Source organism: Emys orbicularis, chromosome 3 (assembly GCF_028017835.1).
Source record: "Emys orbicularis isolate rEmyOrb1 chromosome 3, rEmyOrb1.hap1, whole genome shotgun sequence".
NCBI lineage: Eukaryota > Metazoa > Chordata > Testudines > Emydidae > Emys > Emys orbicularis.
Genome location: NC_088685.1, coordinates 10,233,762 through 10,255,900, shown reverse-complemented (window position 1 = coordinate 10,255,900; position 22,139 = coordinate 10,233,762). Strand labels below are relative to the sequence as shown.

The window sequence follows — 22,139 nt, the reverse complement described above, 5'->3', positions numbered from 1 at the left end:
CGAGCACGATCCCGCCCAATTCCTCAATTTAAAGGGAATGGGGAAGGTGTCCATTTGGAAGAAAAATAATTATCCACCTCCCTTGATTTTTTTTTTTCCTACTGTGAACAAAATTGAAATATAAAGGCTGAACCAATGGGAATAATAAAAGCAATCAGTGCTATCAACAGTATCATGGTTGTGATCCAAACTAATGCTAAATCGAGGTCATTTGGGGTGAATGCAATTCAGTAGCACAAGGTTAGGATGAAACGCCAGCCTCACGTGAGATTTCTCTGCCTTTTGTTAGCTGTCACGGCTGGCTACCCAAAAGATGCATGCCGTTTGCAAGAGAGACTGGAACCACCATGCATTGAGGCCAAAAAGTCTCTTTGCTGCTGTCTTATATATCATTGCTACATTTGGAAGTTACAAAACCTTTAAAAATGTGTTTTATGGATAGTCTAATATGGAGCCAAATAATCTCTTCTGAGCCATTCCAATATGGCTGGTAATTACATATTTCGGACTCATGGTATCCATAGTAACAAAATTCTGAAAATATTTGTTAAAAGTAATGTAACTGGGCAGGTACAGCGAACTCAGCCAGGGTTTTAAAGTGTAGCTAGTGTTTGGGGGGGGGGGGGGGGGGGGTCTATATTTGATACACGTGAAAGGGTCTGGACTTTTGAGGGCTGTGCTCAGAACTTCTGAAAACCCTTTTACAGGTCACCAACAGCACCAGAGATCACTAGTCACCACAGGAAAAACCTGGGCCCTGCATGTCTTAAGTTTTACGATCCAAGGTGCCCTCCCCACCCCACCCCCTCAAAAACATCCCAAAAATGTTTAACATGAGAACCTGAACATACATCTCCCTGGTAAACCATTTTAATTAAACAAGCACCTTTAAACAAATTGTATGCATTCTTATCTTTCATTACCCTGTTAGATAAAAAGCTGCCAACCTAGTGTTTGCAATAAAACGAGATCATTGTGGAACTATATTTAGATCAGCCCAGGGCAGAATGTTTTAGAAAAAGGATTTTTATAATACAAGGCAGCACAGTGATATTTAAAGGTCACTCACTGTCAAGTAATATAGAAAATATTTTAAATCCTTGATTAAGAACATATTTAGAAATCAGGATTTTCGGCAGATTACATTCTTAAAGTAGTTTAGTCTTCACCATTCAAATATGTCTATTAAGCAAGTGTTTTTTTTAAATACAAGCCAATCCACTTTAAGAATAAAAATACTGTAAAATATTGAGTTAAACACAAAGCGGGCACCCTAGAATGTGCCACATTAGTCTAATTCTACGGCTGCTGTCTTCACTACGAAGACAATTAGGCCAATGTGGAACTTAAAAAAAAGCACCCAGCCTCGTTGTCCTATTAAATTCAAACCTCTTACACCTTTGCCTTGGCCAGTAGTTGTGTTTGGTTTATTTCTTGTAATGACCATTTATGGACTTGGTAGTTTTGAAGTTTATAAGCTTTTATTTTTTAAACAATAATTTTAAGCCTCCATTTCGAACAGCCTCCAGTACCAGCTCCAAAGGGAACACATTCTACCTTACTGGGAAAAATTTTCCATCAGTACATCTCAACAGTAGTGACGGGGTAATTGTGGCTTAAAGTCACAAAACAAAAATTGGAAGTTATACATTCACTTTCGGGGCTTGTTTTCCAGCTAAGACTAACGTGAGTGGTCGCTGTCCACTCAAAATGTTCTTAAGCCTTAATTATTAAGGGACGTGTCTAGTTGCCCCATTTGATAGCACTTGCTTTAAACAGTCCAGCCTGGGAATTTTGGGGATGAATGCAGCAAAAAAGCCGGGAATAATTAAACTATTCTTGCTACAGCTCTGTTAAGGAAGCCACCTTAAAGCCAGATTTATGTCAAGTTGGGCTATAAGCAAACTGGCAAACGCATGCCACTGCCATCCCCATAGCCAATCTGACAAAAAATCGCCTTCCTTGCAGCTGATGCTCAGATGCTCCTGGGCTCTGCAGCGAGCAATACATATTACTTCCTGTAGTAAAGGCTACGACATGGCGCATAAAGCAGCCTGCAGCTGCTCCTTTGCCAGGACTGGATCTGAGATCCATCCCATCTGATTGCCATATACAACAATGTCTCTTGGGAATGACTTGAGGGAATTCTAGGAGCATCCTCAGCTAATCTCCTATATCCCAACAAGAACGTATTCAGTCAGCTGGGCCCACATACCAGGTTATCAGGCTCTACTCCCTTCTAGAGGTGCTAAGCCAGGGAGAGGAGGAAAGGATCCTTGTGGGTTGAAGAGACAGCCCTCCACTTCCCTTAGGGGAAAATAATTGTTCTACAGACACCAAGCCACTTGGAATCAAGTGGAACTGTCTATGTAAGTTAAATAATTCTCAAGGCCTAGCCTTGACCATCCCTTTAAAATGTTGATGAAAGCACAGACTAACCACCGAAATGCAGAAAGTAGCCCCAGAAATCAAACATTTTTAACATGGAGAATTGGACACTGCAAGCCGTTTTTAGCAGCTACAAATTTTAATCGATAACACATTTCTAAGACGTTGCTGGATCACATTCAACTCCAACTTTTGCCAAAGCAGATAAAAGGCCTCGCAGAAGTATGCAAGACAAAAATACATCTGGAGCAAAGTGGGTGTTTTTAAAAGTACCCATGGGGATTTTTGCACCTTAGCATCACAATGAATCAGTTCAAACCTTTAAAAAAGGCCAGTGCAATCAGAACTCCCAAAAAGGGCAGTGTGCTCTGGTTACTAGTTTAATCACTAACAAATGAATGCTTCTGCTAGCAATTTGCCCTGGTTGTTTTCCAGGTGGGATATGAATAGTTTGTTATCCCTTCGGAGATATTTGTTCATGACACACAGAGACAATGCAACTGAAAGTCAAGGCAGAGAGCCTGGCAGAACAATCCTTACAAGTTCTATACTGCATACAAACTTCTCACCCGGCTTCTGTTTCAATTAGCCCCACCAAGCCAATTCCAGTTCCTTAATTCAAACACCACATGCTTATTTGTCAAGTGTACAGGAGGTTTCATGTAACTGCCAGAAACCGGAGGCAGTTTAAACCATGTTTGCGTCCTCACTGCCTTTCTGGATAAAAGGAACATAGAATGTATGAAACGCAACATCAGAACCAACCGAAAATAAGCATCACTGAACACAACACTGCTTTAACTAATCTCAAAAAAGGCACCTTAGACAAAAATGCCTTCACCGACCACTCAGAAAAATATTTAATACTCTTACAAATAAATGTTTAGAGGTCAAAAAATGGTCCCCAACTTAAACGCAACACATCCATCTCCTGACCCATCCTGGTCTGTACAAACTCTGACAGAGGTAAGAGACAAAGCTTATGCTGAAACTGTACACAATTTATTAAAGACAGCGACGGTCAAGAGACAACACTATGCTGAATAGTGCACTTCCCCTGTAAACAAAAAACAAGAGACCCATCCCAAACGGAAGAGATGTAGATAGTGTAAAGTGAGGGTTTCAGCAGTGAAGGGTTGAGGAGCAATTGCACCAGAGGGTTCTGCAACACATGCACATTCTCTGTTTAGTCTTTAGTGTAAAGGTGATTTGAAAGGAAAGACCTGGTGTCCAAAGCCTTGCAAGATCTCAGGAGCTTTCCTGCATCCCATCATCTGTTTCCAGTTCTGCTAACTGCCTCCTCAGTGCATTGACTTTTGCCTGAAGTTCCTTGTTGTACTCTATGATGTTGTTCATTTCTTCGCAGGCTTCGTCCAGAAACTTGGAGGACCTATTCCAACGGAGAAAGACACCTAAAGCCCCAAAGAGAGGGGGAAAGTCAGAATGGACTAGTGTCACCAGGAGGAAACTGCTAGTTAGTGAAGATTCATACAGTGCTTTACAAATGCAGAGTGCTACGGACCAATATCAGAATTCTTAAGGACTTACCTAAACAATGCTTTGAACTATAGACAATAACCACAACGGGTTCACTATTTCTCTTTTTTTAAAAAGTCAGTGGTTAGAGAGATCTAGACTTTGGCTTTCCACGTAGCCTAGTCTGACAGGTCAATATTCAGTCTCCACCTTGGACTGATTCCACTTCTCACTTTAGTTTAGTGCTAACGTAAATCTTGGATGGGATCATAGATTCACATTCAGGAGTTTGTATGGCTAGAGGACTGAATCATGATTCTGTAGCCTTGAGAATGCTTGGGTGGGTGGGAAGGATAAGAGGAAAGAAGAGGGAGCATTCACCTTAGAAATATGTAAGTAAGGAACAACTTAGGTTGCACTAACTGTCCAAAAAGGCTCAGTCTGTTGCCCTTGGGTAAGAAGTTTCATAGCACCTGTAGTGCCTAAGAAGTGGTAGGAGGCGGCACCATGTCTCCTGGGGTGCTGGGTGTTAGAAGTTGTTTGTAATAATTGATTTCAATGGGAGTTGGATCATGCCCTTAGATGTCAAGTTGTAGGTATAAAGGTAGGATGAGTGGACAATTAGGAGAATTTCTGTTATCACAAAAACACAATACAAAAGAAGCCTGATTTACCTTCCCAAAGCTGCAGGCTCTGTGGCGCGACAGACGGCCAGATGACGAGACTGTTGGCCTCAAACAGAGGATTCTTGAATTTGCTCAGTTCGTAAGGCTGATTCACCCAAGACCACAAGGACATAGTCTTCTGTGGCAGCTTCAGTTTACACCTGGGACAGACCAATATTATTACTGAATTATCTTGTCTTCAAAACTGTGCAATCTCATTTGCGTTAATCAGGTAAATCCCTGGGAACTAAAATATCTGCAAGTCTTCCACATGCTGTGAATGCTGAGGGACTGTGATAACTCAGATTGTTAATGAAGAGAGATCCAAGACAGTGAAATGATACTGACAGGTCACACTAGTACGCCAAGTTATTTCATTCTGTAGGGACAATTTCATGTAATTCAAAACAAGAGGGCAGAGAAGAGAGCTCATTTATCAGTGGGGGCAGAAATCAGCCATCTTCTCTTATGAACAACCTGACCCCATGAAATAGTTTGACAACCATATTTGCTCTGTTTGCTACCAAAACGGAGGGGAGGGTGGGTCTGCAGATTCTGCCTCATAGTGCAATTCTCGGTGTAAGTGAAAGTGAGGTTACTACTAGAACTGTGTATAGGGTCCCTCTTGTGGCAGGATGCACCACAGCACGTGCTATCTGACAGGCCATTCAACAAGCGAGAGCTTTCACAATTTACTGTCAAACAGACACTGAATCAAAACCTACACAGGGCATGACGCTATCCTGGGTGGTCATATGCACCTTTGTACCAGGACTTAGCGTAGTAAAGGGGCTTGGGACAGTTTGCATGCCAAAGGCTATATAAATTAAAGCTATTGACTACATCCTCCACTTCGCAGACTGAAGAGATGGTCCAGTGGTTCAGGCACTAGCCCAGGACTTGGGAGAGCTGGGTTCAGCTACCCGCTCTATTACAGGCTGTCTGTCAAGTCACTTAGGCCTGGATGCACAGGAGTTGTCAGGCGCTGTGATTCTCAGTGTCACAGCACCTAACTTTCAGGCACCTGTAAAATCACTGGGATTCACAAAGCCCGAGTTAGGTGCCTGGCTCCTAGACACTGAGTGGGGCTAGATAGGCACCTTAGACTGCAATCCACAAAAGCCAGCACTCTGGGTGATTTCTCACTGGAGCAGGGCGACTGGATCCTGGATGAGTGCTGTAACCACCAGGCTACAGAGGTGTTCTCATGCTTGTTCTACTCTCCCAAAGAGTCCGGGGGGGAAGTGGGAGGAGAAGGAGGGGAGGGGGCAAAACAGCACGCACAAACACGAGAATGACTCTACACCCTGGGGCTTACAGCGCTCCTGTGGGAGACCCAGGATCCAGTCCCCCTGCTCAAATGACTATTTATCCACAGCACAACAGCTTCAAAAGGAGAGACCTGAGTGGGCCCCACATCAGAATTTCCTATAGCCCAATGCTTAGAGCACTGACTTGGGAGGTAGCACATCCTTATTCAAATCCCTTCTCTCCATCAAAAAGAGAGGGAGGACTTGAACCAGGCGTTTGCTGCCACTGCCCAGATGAGTATCCAACCCACTGGGCTAAAAGTTATGAGGGAAGTCCTGTTCCCCCCACCCCCACATTTGAGGGGCCAATCCAGTAGGCACCCTCTGAGCACATCGACCGGATGAGGCCCCGCATGTGACTTAGGCTGAATGCCTGTCTTCCCCTGGTTTGGGAATTGCTCTGGGGCTTAGACAGGAAACAGGCATTTGGACTTCTAGAGCGAGGCAGTAGTGTACATGCCCAGAGGCTGATACAAAGACAGCAAGGGAACTTTTAGTGCAAAAACTTAGGTGCTGAGTAAGTTTAGGGGCCTAACAGATTCAGGGGGAGTTTTGTACTTTGCAGCAGAGTCTAAAACAGACACAGGTGCCCAATTCCTTTTGTGCATGCAGGCCTCAGCCTTTCCATCCGTAAGTGGGGATAACAGCCCTGGCCTACCTCACAGGGTGCGGTGAGGAAAATCTATTAAAGATTGTGTGGTGCTCACATACCACAGTAATAGGGGCCAGATAAGTATCACAGACAGAACTTCCATTTATTTTAAGGGAAGACGACTGAAAGATCCTGGATTTTTTAAAACAGACAGGTCTTTCAAAACTAGGAGACAGCTACCGGCCACTCTCTCTTTCAAACCAACAGAACATCTGTAACGGGGTGTGGCCTGATTTCCAGGAGCACCAAACACTTCTCTTCACCAACCTTTCACTTTCGTTGTTGCCCAGAAACGTGCCAAACTGCGAGGCGTAGGCGTTTTCAAAGAGCACGATGAGGAAGTGTTCATTGAATTCAAAAGAGCAAGGGAACTGACGGAGGGTCTGCCACACGCAGTCCAAGAAAAGGAAAAACACGGGGGACTCCCATTTCTGCTTGCTGTTGGAGTAGGCAGACTGAGCACAGCGCTGCTGAAATGGGTGACCAGCCTATAAGAAATGAAGAACAATAGGTTATATACAAAGCAATAGGAGGGGTATGTTATAGGAGGAAAAGCACAAGATTTCTGCATAACTATTTCTATCTGTGATACTGTGTCCCACTGCATCATGTTAATATCATGTAACAGGTGCAATTCGGCTTCAAGCTAACAATAGTGAATTGCAGTGCCAATCCGCTGCACTTTTCAGTGATACTAGAGGTATGCAAGTAATGTCACATTTCATCAGACTACAAGAATATGCACTGAAGACTATTTAGCACAGTGGTCCCCAACGCGGTGCCCGCGGGTGCCATGGCGCCCGCCAGGGCATTTATGTGCGCCCGCTTAGTGCCCAGCAGGGGAGAGAAGCCACTGCCCCTGGCCTGATGGGGACAGAGAACTCAGGCTGCAGGCACCGGTGTTCTCTGTTCCCGGCAGGCGCGGGGCCCGCCTAGTGCCCAGCAGGGGACAGAAGCCGGGGCCCCACGCCTGCTGGGGACAGAGTACTCCGGGGCTGCGGGCGCCGGTGTTCTCTGTCCTCACGGCTTCTCTCTTGATTCATATATTACGTAATATTAAATATGATGTTTTTCGTATTATTTAATGTACAAATACAAAATAAGCCTTGAAAAATTGTTGGCGCCCGCCACACTCTTCTGAAAACATGAATGTGCTACTGGCCACAAAAAGGTTGGGGACCATTGATTTAGCAGATTATGAAATCGCTGATCATGCAAGAAAAAACACCTGGCTGAGAACACCAGCTGCAATGAACTACAAAGAGCAGAATTATTTGTTAAATTTACAACTGCAACAGTATCCTTGACATGGGAGAGGGGCTCGGAAATCCTCACATTATTGAGAGATCCCTCTCAGCGCCAACGGGGAAGGACAGCTAGCGCACAATACTCCATTGACAGAAAGCCAATGGGAGATAGCTACACTGGTGCCCCAGGTATCAAGACATGCAATAACAGCGTCCAGCACAATGGGGTTCAACATGTTTGAGGCCTGAGGCTCTATCACAATACACACATTGAACAACAACTTGTGAGCGCCTCAATCTAGTGACATCCACACATACATTTTTCTTAGCACTAACTAACTAAACAGCTTCTCTCACCTGCAGCCACTCTCTCTCAACAAGAGCCTCAAAGCCACGTATGGTCCTGCACCTTGGATCCAAGATGATCTGAGCCAATGAAGTTATCTGGAGTGTAGAATCAGTTCCTTCAGTCCCGTGAACTAACACTGATGCTCCTTCCCTGAGAGAAAATTCAAGAGGGCAAGAATAGGAACCCAAATATGCAAGATGTAGGTAAGCCCAGGCTCTCAGTACACATCAGCACACCTGCCGTGGGCTTACACAACATTAGGTGGCTTATCAACCATTCCTTCTTTCCCACTCAAACTCACCCCTATGAGGGCGAGGAAAAAAATATTGATACTCTTTCCAGCCCCAGACCATAGTGTCATCTATGCTTCACATCATTTAAGGATTCAGTAGAATTTCTGGCTCTGTGCTTTGGGAATCCAAAATATTTGTCACACACACACAGAAGAGGTCTTCCTGGATCCATCAACTTAGGATCCACCCTATTAAATAGACAGTATCCAAAGACTGATCCCAACTCCATTAGAAAAGGGATCAGGAGGCTGAGAAGCTCAGTTAGGCATCTAGGACGCCCCTGGGAAGAACAGGCTACTTGGAAACCTCTTCAGAATCTTAACGGGGCCCATGTCTTCTTGGGTGTTTGTAGAGCATCTAACACTCCTGATGCTCCTTATTAGAGTATTTAGAAGCTACAGCAATACAAAGTAGAACTACAAATGGACAGGGGTAATATGTAATAGAGGGCTTGCCCTACAAAGGCACAAGAAATATTCTGGTTGATCGCTTAGCTCTGCCTCAGAGCCAAGCGTAATGACTATCACACACCTCTCTGTACAGATGAATCAGAAGACCATAAAGCAAGTGAAAAATCTAAGGAAATTATAGTGAAAGTGGAGTAATAGTTTACATCAGTGGTCCCCAAAGTGTGGGGCTCAGCCCCCTAGGGGTGCCGCAGAAAAACTTTCGGGGGGGGGGGCCTGCACAGCGAGGCCCAGACCAGTCCACACATGGAGCCGGGAGGGAGCGTCACCCAGCCCCGCTCTGCCCCCAGCCACAGCTCCACTTTGTCTCCCGCCCCAACCCAGTTCCGGCTCAGACCCCACCTCCACTCCAGCGACAGCTCCACTCCGCCCCCTGCTCTGCCTCCAGCCCAGCTCTTCCCTCATTCCCTCTCTGTCTACTGGCCAGCTCTGTCTCTAGCCCCAGCTCCTCCTGCATCTCCAGTTCAGCCCCCAGCTCTGCCTTCAGCCCAAGCTCTTCTGCTGAGCCAACCGAACAATAATGGAGGGGGACACGGACAGATTCCATTACTGGTAAGGGGGGGAGGGGCGACAACAGGAAAAGTTTGGGCACCACTGCTTTACATACAGCTAAGATTCAATATGTTCTTCCCCCCAGCTCCCACTGACTTTTCAGAACAGCCAATCCCCCTGCATTCATTCCGATACAACACCCGGCCAAGTGCCCTAAATATCACACCAAGCTCCTCCTTCAAATTTCCTGTGGCGTTATTTACAATTGTCTTATTGCATCTCCCCCTCCTGAAACATGAGGGATAGCTCAGTGGTTTGAGCACTGGCCTGCTAAACCCAGGGTTGTGAGTTCAATCCTTGAGGGGGCCATTTAGGGATTTGGAGAAAAATCTGTCTGGGGATTGGTCCTGCTTTGAGCAGGAGGTTGGACTAGATGACCTCCTGAGGTCCCTTGCAACCCCGATATTCTATGATTCTATAACAAGATTGGCTCACTTGTGCAAATACCCTTTTAGCTTTTTTAAAAAAAAATATAAACTAAATTGTAGGTTGTATTTGTTCATGTGCAGAGGCCTAAATTGAGCTATAAACTGTTTGTAAATAAGAGCAATCCATCAAGCAAGCGCCAGTGCTGACACCAATTAATTGCTCTGCTGCTATTACTACTTGTTTTGAAGTAGAAAGCAGAGGCATAAAGATGTAGTCCATGGTAATGCTTTCGTCTAGAATTAGCATAGTGTATCCAAAAGGAACTTGGGCGATACAGCTATGAATAAATTAATCCTTATGTATATTTTTTTTCAGTTTGCTTTACAGTAGTTCCAGACGGAGAGCAACTTCACTACCATTCTCTTCCCCCCTCTCCCAGTAAATGCAAAAGCGAACAAACATGTCCATGTGCTTCCTGTAGAATGACAAACTAGGTTAATATTGTTCTGATCTTTTATCTTTCTTGTCACAGGGATGCAAGAGAACATAAGCCTGGCCATACTGGGTCAGACCAAAGATCCATCCAGCCCATTATCCTGTCTGCTGACAGTGGCCAATGCCAGGTTCACTCCCTCTGGGGCACCTAACAGGCAATGATCAAGTGATCTCTCTCCTACCGTCCATCACCACCATCTGACAAACAGAGGCTAGGGACACCATTCCTTACCCATCCTGGCTAATAGCCATTAATGGACTTAACCTCCATGAATTTATCCAGTTCTCTTTTAAACCGTGTTATAGTCCTAGCCTTCACAACCTCCTCAGGCAAGGAGTTCCACAAGTTGACTGTGCGCTGTGTGAAGAAGAACTTCATTTTATTTGTTTTAAACCTGCTGCCCATTAATTTCATTTGGTGACCCCTAGTTCTTATATTATGGGAACAAGTAAAGAACTTTTCCTTATTCACTTTCTCCACACCACTCATGATTTTATATACCTCTATCATATCCCCCCTTAGTCTCCTCTTTTCCAAGCTGAAAAGTCCTAGTCCCAGGATGTAAATCTATCTCCCACCATTCCGTCTAAGGGGATTACACAACTTCAGTGCGTTGTCTACTCAAAAGTAGTAACTAGCTTCTGAACGGGGTTGAGAGCACAGAAATTCCAGGTTGTCCCATGCCAACTCCATATAAACTCAATCTGCTTCTTTCATCTGCTAGGAGTTATAAATGCTCCATTGCACTCAATGTAAAGGAGAGTTATTGGCCTTCACCATAATAAAGTTGGAAGCAAGTAATTACCATGGTTTGATGTTTTTAGTGCAATCCTTTTGTCTCATTGCCCAAGGCTCATAGACTCAGACTTTAAGGCCAGAAGGGACCATCATGATCATCTAGTCTGACTTCCTGCACATCACAGGCCACAGAACCTCACCCACCCACTCCTGTAATAGACCCGTAACCTCCGGCTGAGTTACTGAAGTTCTCAGATCTTGATTTTAAAAAGACTTCAAGTTACAGAGAATCCCCCATTTACTCTAGTTCAAACCAGCAAGTGAACTGTGCCCCATGCTGCAGAAAGTGATGAAAATCCCCAAGAGTCTCTGCCAATCTGACCTGGAGAAAAATTCCTTCCCAACCTCAAATATGGCCATCAGTTAGACCATGTGGTCAGGCTGTTGCATCTTGGCACCTGGGAAAGAATTCTCTGTAGTAATTCAGAGCCCTCCCCATCCAGTGCCCCTTCTCCGGTGATTGGAGATATTTGCTAATAGCAATTGTGGATGGGCCATCTGCCATTGTAGGCAACCTCATCATACCATCCCCTCCATAAACTTATCGAGCTCAGTCTTGAAACAAGTTAGGTTTTTTGCCTCCACTAATCCCCTTGGAAGCCTGGTCCAGAGCTTCACTCCTCTGATGATTAGAAGCCTTCATCTAATTTAAAGCCTAAACTTGTTGATGACCAGTTTTTATCCATTTGTTCTGGTACCAACATTGGCCCGTAACTTTAAAAAAAAAAAAAAGTGCCCTCTCCCTGGTGTTTATCCCTCTGATATATTTAGAGAGAGCAATCATGTCTCCCCTCAGTCTCTCTTTTGCTAGGCTAAACAAGCCAAGCTCCTTAAGTCTCCTCTTGTAAGGCAGGCTCTCCATTACTCTGATCATTCCAATAGCCCTTCTCTGAACCTGTTCCAGTTTGAATTCCTTGCCGGTATATTTACTAAACCTAGCAGCATCAGGTCTCAATGCCAAGTCTCGGTGGTTGGCTGCCATTTTCTTAACCAAACTGAATTACATTTCAGACCACAGATTTGCAAAGAGCATGTTTTTCCTGTTTGCAAAGAGGAGACGTAGATCCTCTGAGATGGGAGGAAATAGGCCCCTTCCCGTACAACTGTGAACAGGCCACAGCTAGACTGCTACATTCACTTCTGCTCACCTAGATAACAAATACACCAGAGGAAATTTTGATAAAAGGAAAAAAACTGATTAAGGGGGTGAAAAATGTTTATGAGGAATGACTCTACAAATATATATATATATAGCTTGGTTAAGTGACAGGTTGGAGGAGTCATGATCCTTTAAAGGAAAGGAGAAAAATTGCTTAGACTGATAGAAAGAAGTATGAAGTAAATTTGGCTTGAATATCAAAAAAGCGGAGATATGTTAAACTGTGGGAAAGACTGCAAAGGAAATGATGGAAGCCCCATTGCTTTAGTCATTTAAAATTAGACTGAGTACTGGACTAGCTCAATGGAAAGGATGTTCATAGAGTAAAGAATGTGCACATGCATGGTCAAAACAGGATCAAGTTTAGCTGTCCTTAATATGTTGTCACAACAGTAGTTCAGTTGTGTAAACTCTAGTTTTATTGGCGATATAGGTTAGACTGGGCAAAACATTAGATGACACAGGAAGCAATCTTGACTAGATGACCTATTGTCCATCCCTAATTGTTATGATTCCTCACTCATGCTTGTACTAATAAAACCTAGACCTGGCCTAAACTGCTCCTTAATGGTGGTGATAAAATGGTGTCTTACATGGAAATAAGCAAGAAAGTATACTGTAGTAAAATACCATAGCTGCCTCCGAAAGGAATATTTAACAAGCAGCATCACAGATAGTAACCACGAACTGAGAGAGGATTTACCTGTCAATGCACTGAGCAGCCAGACAAGCCGCAGTTAGTATCTCTTTAATGTGAGTCAGCCAGTTGGAGGCTTCCAGTTTACTAAGCCAGCGGTCCATGTTGTGTGACTGATCGTTGCAAGCTTCCACAAGTTTGATGAGACTTTCCTGCAGAATATTATACCTTTGGGGAAAGCAAAGATTATTTAGCCCACAAGCAATATTACTGAAGCTATTAGACCATGCTCACACATCCATAAGATAACCAATCAAAATACAGATTTAAACACCAACGCTTCAAGAGAAGTTATGGTAAGAAGCATGACTTTATTAAAGTGATATTTTCTTGTTCAACAAATCTGTTCTTAGTGTGAATGAGTCACAATTTAGTATCATGGGAAAATACCAGTGCTTAAACTCGAGCAATTCCACTCCTTAAAAGGCATGTTCTGCTCTGAAATGTCCCAATGAGAAGAAAAAAAAAACCCAGCACCGTCTTCCTGAATTTATCTGCACCCTGTGTGTTTTCTGTTATATTCACTGACTAAATAAGTTTTTGCTACTTTTGATTCCAGATAACATGGCTGAATCAATACTGGGAAGAAAAAAAGCTGGATTCCAGTCTGGCACATACTGCAACACACTTGCTAACCAAGTTCCAACTGCAAAATCTTTATTATGGGTGCTGCAGAAGACAAAGAGTAGTAAGAAAACAAGTCTTTACTTGTAAATTGAGAAGATGTGATCTGAGGTCATTGAGACAAATATAGAATCCCACAGTGCCATTTTTAGAGAGTCACTTTCAGACTACAACCACACTAAGACAGACAGACTGACTATGTACACACAAAGATAAACTGAAAAAAAGTTATACTTTCTATTTACAGGATCTTATGACTTTCATTTGCAAGACTTAGCAAGCTGCAGTGCTCAGCGTGCTTTAGGTTGAACTAAATGTTTCTCTTTGATCCTCTTCCTGCTATGAGATCTTAAGGCACATTTAAAGTTACAGATCTACTGACCATCAGACATTTAAATGTCACATGGTCTAACACCTATTGAGGGAGAGGGAGAGGGAGAGGGAGAGAGAATATGAATGAATGTGGTGGTGGGGAAGTAAGAGGATGGATGGGCGTGCGGAAGAAGAGAGCATATTACGATTTGATATAAAAGATTTGGTTCCAAGAAATTAATAACCAGAGATAGCAAGATGAACTTGAACCTTTTAATTTATGTTTAGAAAGGGGCATATAAAGTAAAATGCACCAACACTCAAGCCTGTCTGTAAAATTATCATCAAGTTCAACTGCTCACAAGAGCTGTAAAAACATGGCAGCAATTCATAAAGGTTCTATTCACTCCCTTAGTTCTCTAAGGTCATGCCTACCCTGGGCTTTTGGTTTTTTGCTCTAGTGTAGCTACAATAATGGAGATGCATTAATGCAGCGTCAAGATTCTAAGCCAAGATTCTTAAGAGATCAGCCTTTTGCACTGTGCAGGTGGCACAAAAGGACTGGACTGTGGCCAAAACTGGCCAGCAAGGAATCTCCCTGCCATAGGGCAACTACACTGCTAGTGTAAAGCTACTGCAGCCAGTTCCCACACCAGCTACCTCTATACGCCCGACATAAGCTGGGGGAGGGAGTGCAGCTCTGTTATGCCTATCCTCCATTGGTGCAGGATACATTAAGAACCCTATACCAGTGGTGTGACTCAGAGCAGCTGAGTGGTCTTAAGGCTCACTGACCCTGAGAATAAGGGAACCATAATTAGCTCTTTGATGACTGCCCGCCTACCCCCAGTCTGCTGCAGGAAGCAGAGCTCAGGCACAGGTGAGAATCTGGCCCCTGGTGTTTCCAATCAGGGGAAGCCGACACTTAACACCAGCACAGCACATCTACCCTGGAGGTTAGCAGTGAGGCAGCTACGTTGGTTCAAGAAAACCCAGCTCTTCAAGGCAGCCTGAAAGCGGCTATGGGATTCCCTGATGGCCATCTTATTTCACTTACCTCTCAACAGATTTGTGAATTCGCCTCCACTGAGGATACTGCACTTCCTGCTCAAAGCCGCCTCCTTTGGCTCTGGCCTGCTGAGCAACATTCAGGGAACGGGTATCAATGATGTAGCCACGCTTGCCTGCCCTCAAGGTGGCATTAATAAGCGCTGAATCTTCCTTACACCGTCTCCCATTAGTACCTGTGAGAGGCTGGCTGCTTCGCATCATTACCTAGGAGAAGGAACAAAGCATCAGCTGTTAGAGACGGGGAGATCCATTAGATTGTCTAGCCTGGGCCCCTGCCAGTGGCACATTGTAGGGAGCAATCCATCTGCTAGTGCTTCAGCCAGTTTAGTTCTACACATTGTTAAAGGAAAGCAGAAGCCCTGTTGGTTAACAATCCCATCCTTGCAGTGAAGTTAACTGCTTACCTCAGCCTTCAAACGCCTCTCCCAGCAACTTCAGGATCCTAGTCAAAATTGCCCCTTTAGTTCCTCCATGGACTTGCACCAGCCAAGCTCAGACGTCTCTCCTCACTGTCCTTCCCACTCTCTTATCCTCTTAGCATTTACCTGGATAGTCTGGCTGTTGAAGTGGCCAAAGAGCTGTCTTCGGTAGAGTCTGCTATTTGAAAAAGCCTGCCCATAGCTCTCTACCTTTCTTCCCGTTTCAGCTGCAAACCCTTGTTTTCCTCTTGCGTGTAACTACACTTTTCAGTTCCTTCCCATCTTTCATTGCCCTTATGTCTGAACACTAGATTAAATGATTTCTCGCTTCTTAAAAAATTAAGATTTGTCAGGAGAAAGATCCTCACACAGTCTCCTCAGCTTTTAGTTTATGATTCCCTGCCCACCACCTTCACAACCTCTGACTCCAGATTCCTGCTGAAACTTCTTTAATGGGCAAACATTTGAAGGAGGGTTTTATTTTTAACCTGTAACCAATACTGTTTTAAAACATTTTAGTCAACTATGTAATGCAAACATGTTCCTTAGTAGTAGTTTTATTCGGTGGTTCTGGAAAAACCCATAAACCAGAGCTCCACGCTTGTTTAAGATAAGGCTTCATGGAAGAAAGGTTTCACAGATGATAAAGCTATGCCATAACTCTAGTACAAGAGACAACTGAAAGCATGAGGATGATGAGTCAAACATATATACTGACGCCCACAGACTAGAGCAGGGTGTAGCAATGCATGACAGAAGGCATTACTATCAGAAGTTCAAGAATTGCAACTTGGATGCTTGAAACATACATGTATTAAGAGCAAAAATCTCAAGAAATCTCTCTCCCCCGGCCCAAGCAGGGAAGAGAATGGAAGCTCCACAGTGACGGGGAACAGCATGAGCTACCTAACTCCTTCACTAGTTTGGGATTGATTTGTCAACGTGTAACTAGCTAATGATTTAACTCTAGGCCTGGGCAAAAGGAGAAATACAGGAAGTACCTATGTTGGATCAGGCCAGTGTTCATCTAATCCAATGCCTTGCTCCAACGGCGCGTAGTACTAGATGCAAGGAATCACATAACAACCCACCTTCTGGGTATATTTCTTTGTAATCACAAGCAGTTAGTGGCTGGGTCAGAGAGGTGTCAGAGTCTCAGATTTTGACAACTTAAAAGCGGAGGGGGTCGGGGAGTGAGTGAAAGAATTCGCTGCTCGTTAAAGGTGCCACATGGATAGGCCTGGAGAACTGAGTCCTCTGCTCGTTCACAGACCAGGTGCAGTGTAAGCAGAGGCAGTGCTAGCTTCACTCACACTGTGCCTCAGTCATGACTCAGATGGACCACATCTCAGGGTGAAAGGATCATGCAGTCTCTGTGGGTTGTTCAGTCCATAGCCAGTTGGCACAGGCAGCCCAAGAGGTGCCAGTTGTGGAGGTTGCAAGCATGAGGGGGACATCTCTCTGCTGAGAGATGACTCATTTCCTATCCACTACTGAACAGATGTTAGATAACCTTTCAGTCACTACCAGTCTAGACTGGTAGTCCTATATTCCTACACCTAGAGTTGCCCAGGCTCCCTTGTTTAAATATAAATGGCTATGAAAAGACAGTCTCAGAATAAGCTGGGTAGTGATTGTGAGTTAACATCTTATGAGCTGCATTGAAAGCCTTCAGGAGATGTTATTTTTCAATAAACAGGGCAAAAGAGTTCTGAAGAGACCTTTATATTTTTGTCCAGCCCAAGAAAACCCACTCCTCTTAAGTCCCTAAAGCACTCAAACAAGACTTACCATCCCATTCTTCTTATGGTAATAGCTTAGAACGGGGAAGCGGCCACCGTGGCGAAAGGTTGCAACTCTCCGAAGGGCCTCATCATCAATTGATTTTGGGACAGTGACAGCTGGTGGGTAGGAGGGACAGACGGAGAACTCCTTATTGACATAGCTCAGCCGCCATTCATTCGTCTGGAAAAGATACAAGAGAACATTTTGTTGTACTAGCAAACGAACGCTGCAATGTTAGAAGGAAACGTGGGAAAGCCAAGACATTCTAAGTTAAAAGTTAAAATTACAAAAAAAAAAAGTTATAAAATACCATCTGAAAATCTACAGATAAGGTCACTTAGATTTTTGGTTTGTCACCTGTGCCTCATCCAAAACCAGGAGACAATTCCCCCCTCCCTCCCCAAGACTATGCATCTGCACTAACGAGCGCACTTTAACAAGGCAAGCCCGTGCTGCCAAAAATTGATGTTTGCTATTATTTTTTTTTAAATCAGTGTTATTAGCTTCTCCATAGTGAGTATAGCAGTAGAATTACCTACAGATGCAGTCATCTTTAATCCCATATAAAGGGGATTTCAGCATTTATCCAACGTGAAATCTCTGGGACAAGGACTTTTATTACAAGTCTGCAAAGGGGCCTTGATCTAGGCCTCTAGATAATACTGAAACACAAATAGCATCAACTAGTGGCCCCACCACTACCACCAGCAAAGGCAACTGTGGGAAGTTTTAACAAGTTTCCCCAACATAGACCAAGCCAAAGGGACCGAAGGTCCACCTATGCTCAAAGACTGAACTGTTTGAGGTTAAATACAGTAGTTTAACATTTCTAACACTGTTTTCTCCTTCAAAGGTTTGCTATGTGCGCAAGCTCATGTAAACCAGCATGCTGACTCCACACACAGCGCTCCCTGCCACCACTGCTGTACCTGGGCACTGCGGGTCTCCCAATGGACCTAGCCCATATTTTTACACAGCTCCCTGAAACGGAGATTTGTGACAGAACCTGCGAAGTACTGAGAAGATACCGAATTCAGCCTGGAGTGAGGCATCTCTCTGCTCAGCAAGCCGGATTTTTGACAGAACTGGCAATGCAGAAACTGCTGGATATCGGGGGTCAGACACAGCAGCGGAGAATACAGTCGGCAGAGAGTAAGGGCCCCTAAGTGTACCTCGCTGAGTTACTGAAGTCTATGCTAGAACCACTGGCTCCTCAGGAGCTGGGAGGGCTCACACTGCAGCTTCATCCAAGCCCAGCTCAGGTGCCTGTTGGCTATGGACCTTTATCACTTTGAATGCCATGTTTGGACCAAGAACAGATCCAGTACTTGGTGGATCAGGGTCATGCTGGAGGCCTGGGATAAGAACCAGTGGCCACAGAACTTTCAGATGAGCAAGACCTCTCTCTCTCTGGGAGCCTGCCTGGACAGTGGAATGCCAGGCCACTCCAACCAGAGTTAATCCATGGAAATGAGGGCGGAGGATGCTCTACTGAAGCTGGTAACCCCAAGCGATAAATATTCCAATGGGGTTGGGAAACCCATACTGGGGACTGCTGTGAATGTCTTCCACTATGAAAAGTTTGGCTAGGGAGGTGCAATTAAAAGTGCAAGATGCCCCTAAACGCAATAAGAGGTTTTTTTGTTTTTTTACTGTGGTGGCAAAACAGATGGCATGTATTGTGTCCACCCAACCCAGCAGAGTATCTCAATCAAAAAGGCAACTACTATGTATTGACATAAGCCCTCGTGGATCACTGGAGTCCACCACATGGACATTTACATAAATTGTCCTGGCATTTGCTTTGACTACAACGAACGCCAAGTTTATTTTCAAAAGTAGCAGACTGGCAGCCAGATATGCCTGTGGAAGGATCCTGACAAGAAGAGGCGTCTCCTGCCTTAAAAACCTCTAAGGATGGAGATTCCACCACCTCCCTAGGTAACCCATTCCAGTGCTTCACCACCCTCCTAGTGAAATAGTGTTTCCTAATATCCAACTTAGACCTCCCCCACTGTAACTTGAGACCATTGCTCCTTGTTCGGTCATCTGCCGCCACTGAGAACAGCCGAGCTCCATCCTCTTTGGAACCCCCCTTCAGGTAGTTGAAGCCTGCTATCAAATCCCTCCTCACTCTTCTCTTCTGCAGACTAAACAAGCCCAGTTCCCTCAGCATCTCCTCATAAGTCACGAGCCCCAGCCTAATCATTTTCGTTGCCCTCCGCTCGACTCTCTGCAATTCGTCCACATCCTTTCTGTAGTGGGGAGCCCAAAACTGGAAGCAGTACTCCAGATGTGGCTTCACCAGCGCTAAATCCACTGAGCGGATCAAGAGTGACTACAGGGCTCTGGGAGTACGGGTGAAGGAGTTTGGAGCGCAGGTGGTATTCTCTTCGATTCTTCCTGTCAAAGGTAGGGGCCCGGGCAGAGACAGATGCATCATGGAGGTGAATGCCTGGCTGCGAAGATGGTGTCGCCAGGAGGGCTTTGGCTTCCTAGACCACGGGATGCTATTTGAGGAAGGACTGCTAGGCAGAGATGGCGTTCACCTTTCGAGGAGGGGAAAGGCCCTATTTGGACACAGACTGGCTAACCTAGTGAGGAGGGCTTTAAACTAGGTTCGACGGGGACAGGTGAGCAAAGCCCGCAGGTAAGTGGGGAACATGGAGACCTGGGAGATGGGTCGGAAACGAGAGGGAGTGTGGGCTATATTGGCAGAGAGAAAGGAGGGTCAGGACAAAACTGGGAGGAAAGATCAAACCAGTATCTTAGATGCCTATATACAAATGCGAGAAGTATGGGTAATAAGCAGGAAGAACTGGAAGTGCTAATAAATAAATACAACTATGACATTGTTGGCATCACTGAAACTTGGTGGGATAATACACATGATTGGAATGTTGGTGTGGATGGATACAGCTTGCTCAGGAAGGATAGACAGGGGAAAAAGGGAGGAGGTGTTGCCTTATATATTAAAAATGTACACACTTGGACTGAGGTAGAGATGGACATAGGAGATGGAAGTGTTGAGAGTCTCTGGGTTAGGCTAAAAGGGGTAAAAAACAAGGGTGATGTCATGCTAGGAGTCTACTACAGGCCACCTAACCAGGTGGAAGAGGTGGATGAGGCTTTTTTTAAACAACTAACAAAATCATCCAAAGCCCAAGATTTGGTGGTGATGGGGGACTTCAACTATCCGGATATATGTTGGGAAAATAACACAGCGGGGGCACAGACTATCCAACAAATTCTTGGACTGCATTGCAGACAACTTTTTATTTCAGAAGGTTGAAAAAGCTACTAGGGGGGAAGCTGTTCTAGATTTGATTTTAACAAATAGGGAGGAACTCGTTGAGAATTTGAAAGTAGAAGGCAGCTTGGGTGAAAGTGATCATGAAATCAGAGTTTGCAATTCTAAGGAAGGGTAGAAGGGAGAACAGCATAATAGAGACAATGGATTTCAGGAAGGCAGATTTTGGTAAGCTCAGAGAGCTGATAGGTAAGGTCCCATGGGAATCAAGACTGAGGGGAAAAACAACTGAGGAGAGTTGGCAGTTTTTCAAAGGGACACTATTAAGGGCCCAAAAGCAAGCTATTCCGCTGGTTCGGAAAGATAGAAAATGTGGCAAAAGACCACCTTGGCTTAACCACGAGATCTTGCATGATCTAAAAAATAAAAAGGAGTCATATAAAAAATGGAAACTAGGACAGATTACAAAGGATGAATATAGGCAAACAACACAGGAATGCAGGGGCAAGATTAGAAAGGCAAAGGCACAAAATGAGCTCAAACTAGCTACGGGAATAAAGGGAAACAAGAAGACTTTTTATCAATACATTAGAAGCAAGAGGAAGACCAAAGACAGGGTAGGCCCACTGCTTAGTGAAGAGGGAGAAACAGTAACAGGAAACTTGGAAATGGCAGAGATGCTTAATGACTTCTTTGTTTCGGTCTTCACCGAGAAGTCTGAAGGAATGCCTAACATAGTGAATGCTAATGGGAAGGGGGTAGGTTTAGCAGATAAAATAAAAAAAGAACAAGTTAAAAATCACTTAGAAAAGTTAGATGCCTGCAAGTCACCAGGGCCTGATGAAATGCATCCTAGAATACTCAAGGAGCTAATAGAGGAGGTATCTGAGCCTCTAGCTATTATCTTTGGAAAATCATGGGAGACGGGAGAGATTCCAGAAGACTGGAAAAGGGCAAATATAGTGCCCATCTATAAAAAGGGAAATAAAAACAACCCAGGAAACTACAGACCAGTTAGTTTAACTTCTGTGCCAGGGAAGATAATGGAGCAAGTAATTAAGGAAATCATCTGCAAACACTTGGAAGGTGGTAAGGTGATAGGGAACAGCCAGCATGGATTTGTAAAGAACAAATCACGTCAAACCAATCTGATAGCTTTCTTCGATAGGATAACGAGTCTTGTGGCTAAGGGAGAAGCTGTGGATGTGGTATACCTAGACTTTAGTAAGGCATTTGATACGGTCTCGCATGATATTCTTATCGATAAACTAGGCAAATACAATTTAGATGGGGCTACTATAAGGTGGGTGCATAGCTGGCTGGATAACCGTACTCAGAGAGTTGTTATTAATGGTTCCCAATCCTGCTGGAAAGGCATAACGAGTGGGGTTCCGCAGGGGTCTGTTTTGGGACCGGCTCTGTTCAATATCTTCATTAACTACTTAGATATTGGCATAGAAAGTATGCTTATTAAGTTTGCGGATGATACCAAACTGGGAGGGATTGCAACTGCTTTGGAGGACAGGGTCATAATTCAAAATGATCTGGACAAATTGGAGAAATGGTCTGAGTTAAACAGGATGAAGTTTAACAAAGACAAATGCAAAGTGCTCCACTTAGGAAGAAAAAATCAGTTTCACACATACAGAATGGGAAGAGACTGTCTAGGAAGGAGTACGGCAGAAAGGGATCTAGGGGTTCTAGTGGACCACAAGCTAAATATGAGTCAACAGTGTGATGCTGTTGCAAAAAAAGCAAAC

The 22,139-nt window shown here is 44.4% G+C and overlaps 1 protein-coding gene across 1 annotated transcript in view; it reads right to left on the bottom strand.

Moving 5' to 3' along the window:
- Positions 1 to 3,323: 3,323 nt before the first annotated feature.
- MTMR9 (myotubularin related protein 9) overlaps positions 3,324 to 22,139 on the bottom strand; it is a 31,500-nt gene continuing 12,684 nt past the window's right edge. The window contains exons 4-10 of the mRNA XM_065401009.1: positions 17,136 to 17,309; positions 14,912 to 15,129; positions 12,925 to 13,086; positions 8,096 to 8,237; positions 6,759 to 6,979; positions 4,539 to 4,690; positions 3,324 to 3,800 (exon numbers count right to left, since the gene is read on the bottom strand). Of these exons, the coding sequence (XP_065257081.1) occupies positions 3,637 to 3,800; positions 4,539 to 4,690; positions 6,759 to 6,979; positions 8,096 to 8,237; positions 12,925 to 13,086; positions 14,912 to 15,129; positions 17,136 to 17,309 (1,233 nt within the window). The 3' untranslated portion in view covers positions 3,324 to 3,636. The remainder of the gene's footprint in view (positions 3,801 to 4,538; positions 4,691 to 6,758; positions 6,980 to 8,095; positions 8,238 to 12,924; positions 13,087 to 14,911; positions 15,130 to 17,135; positions 17,310 to 22,139) is intronic.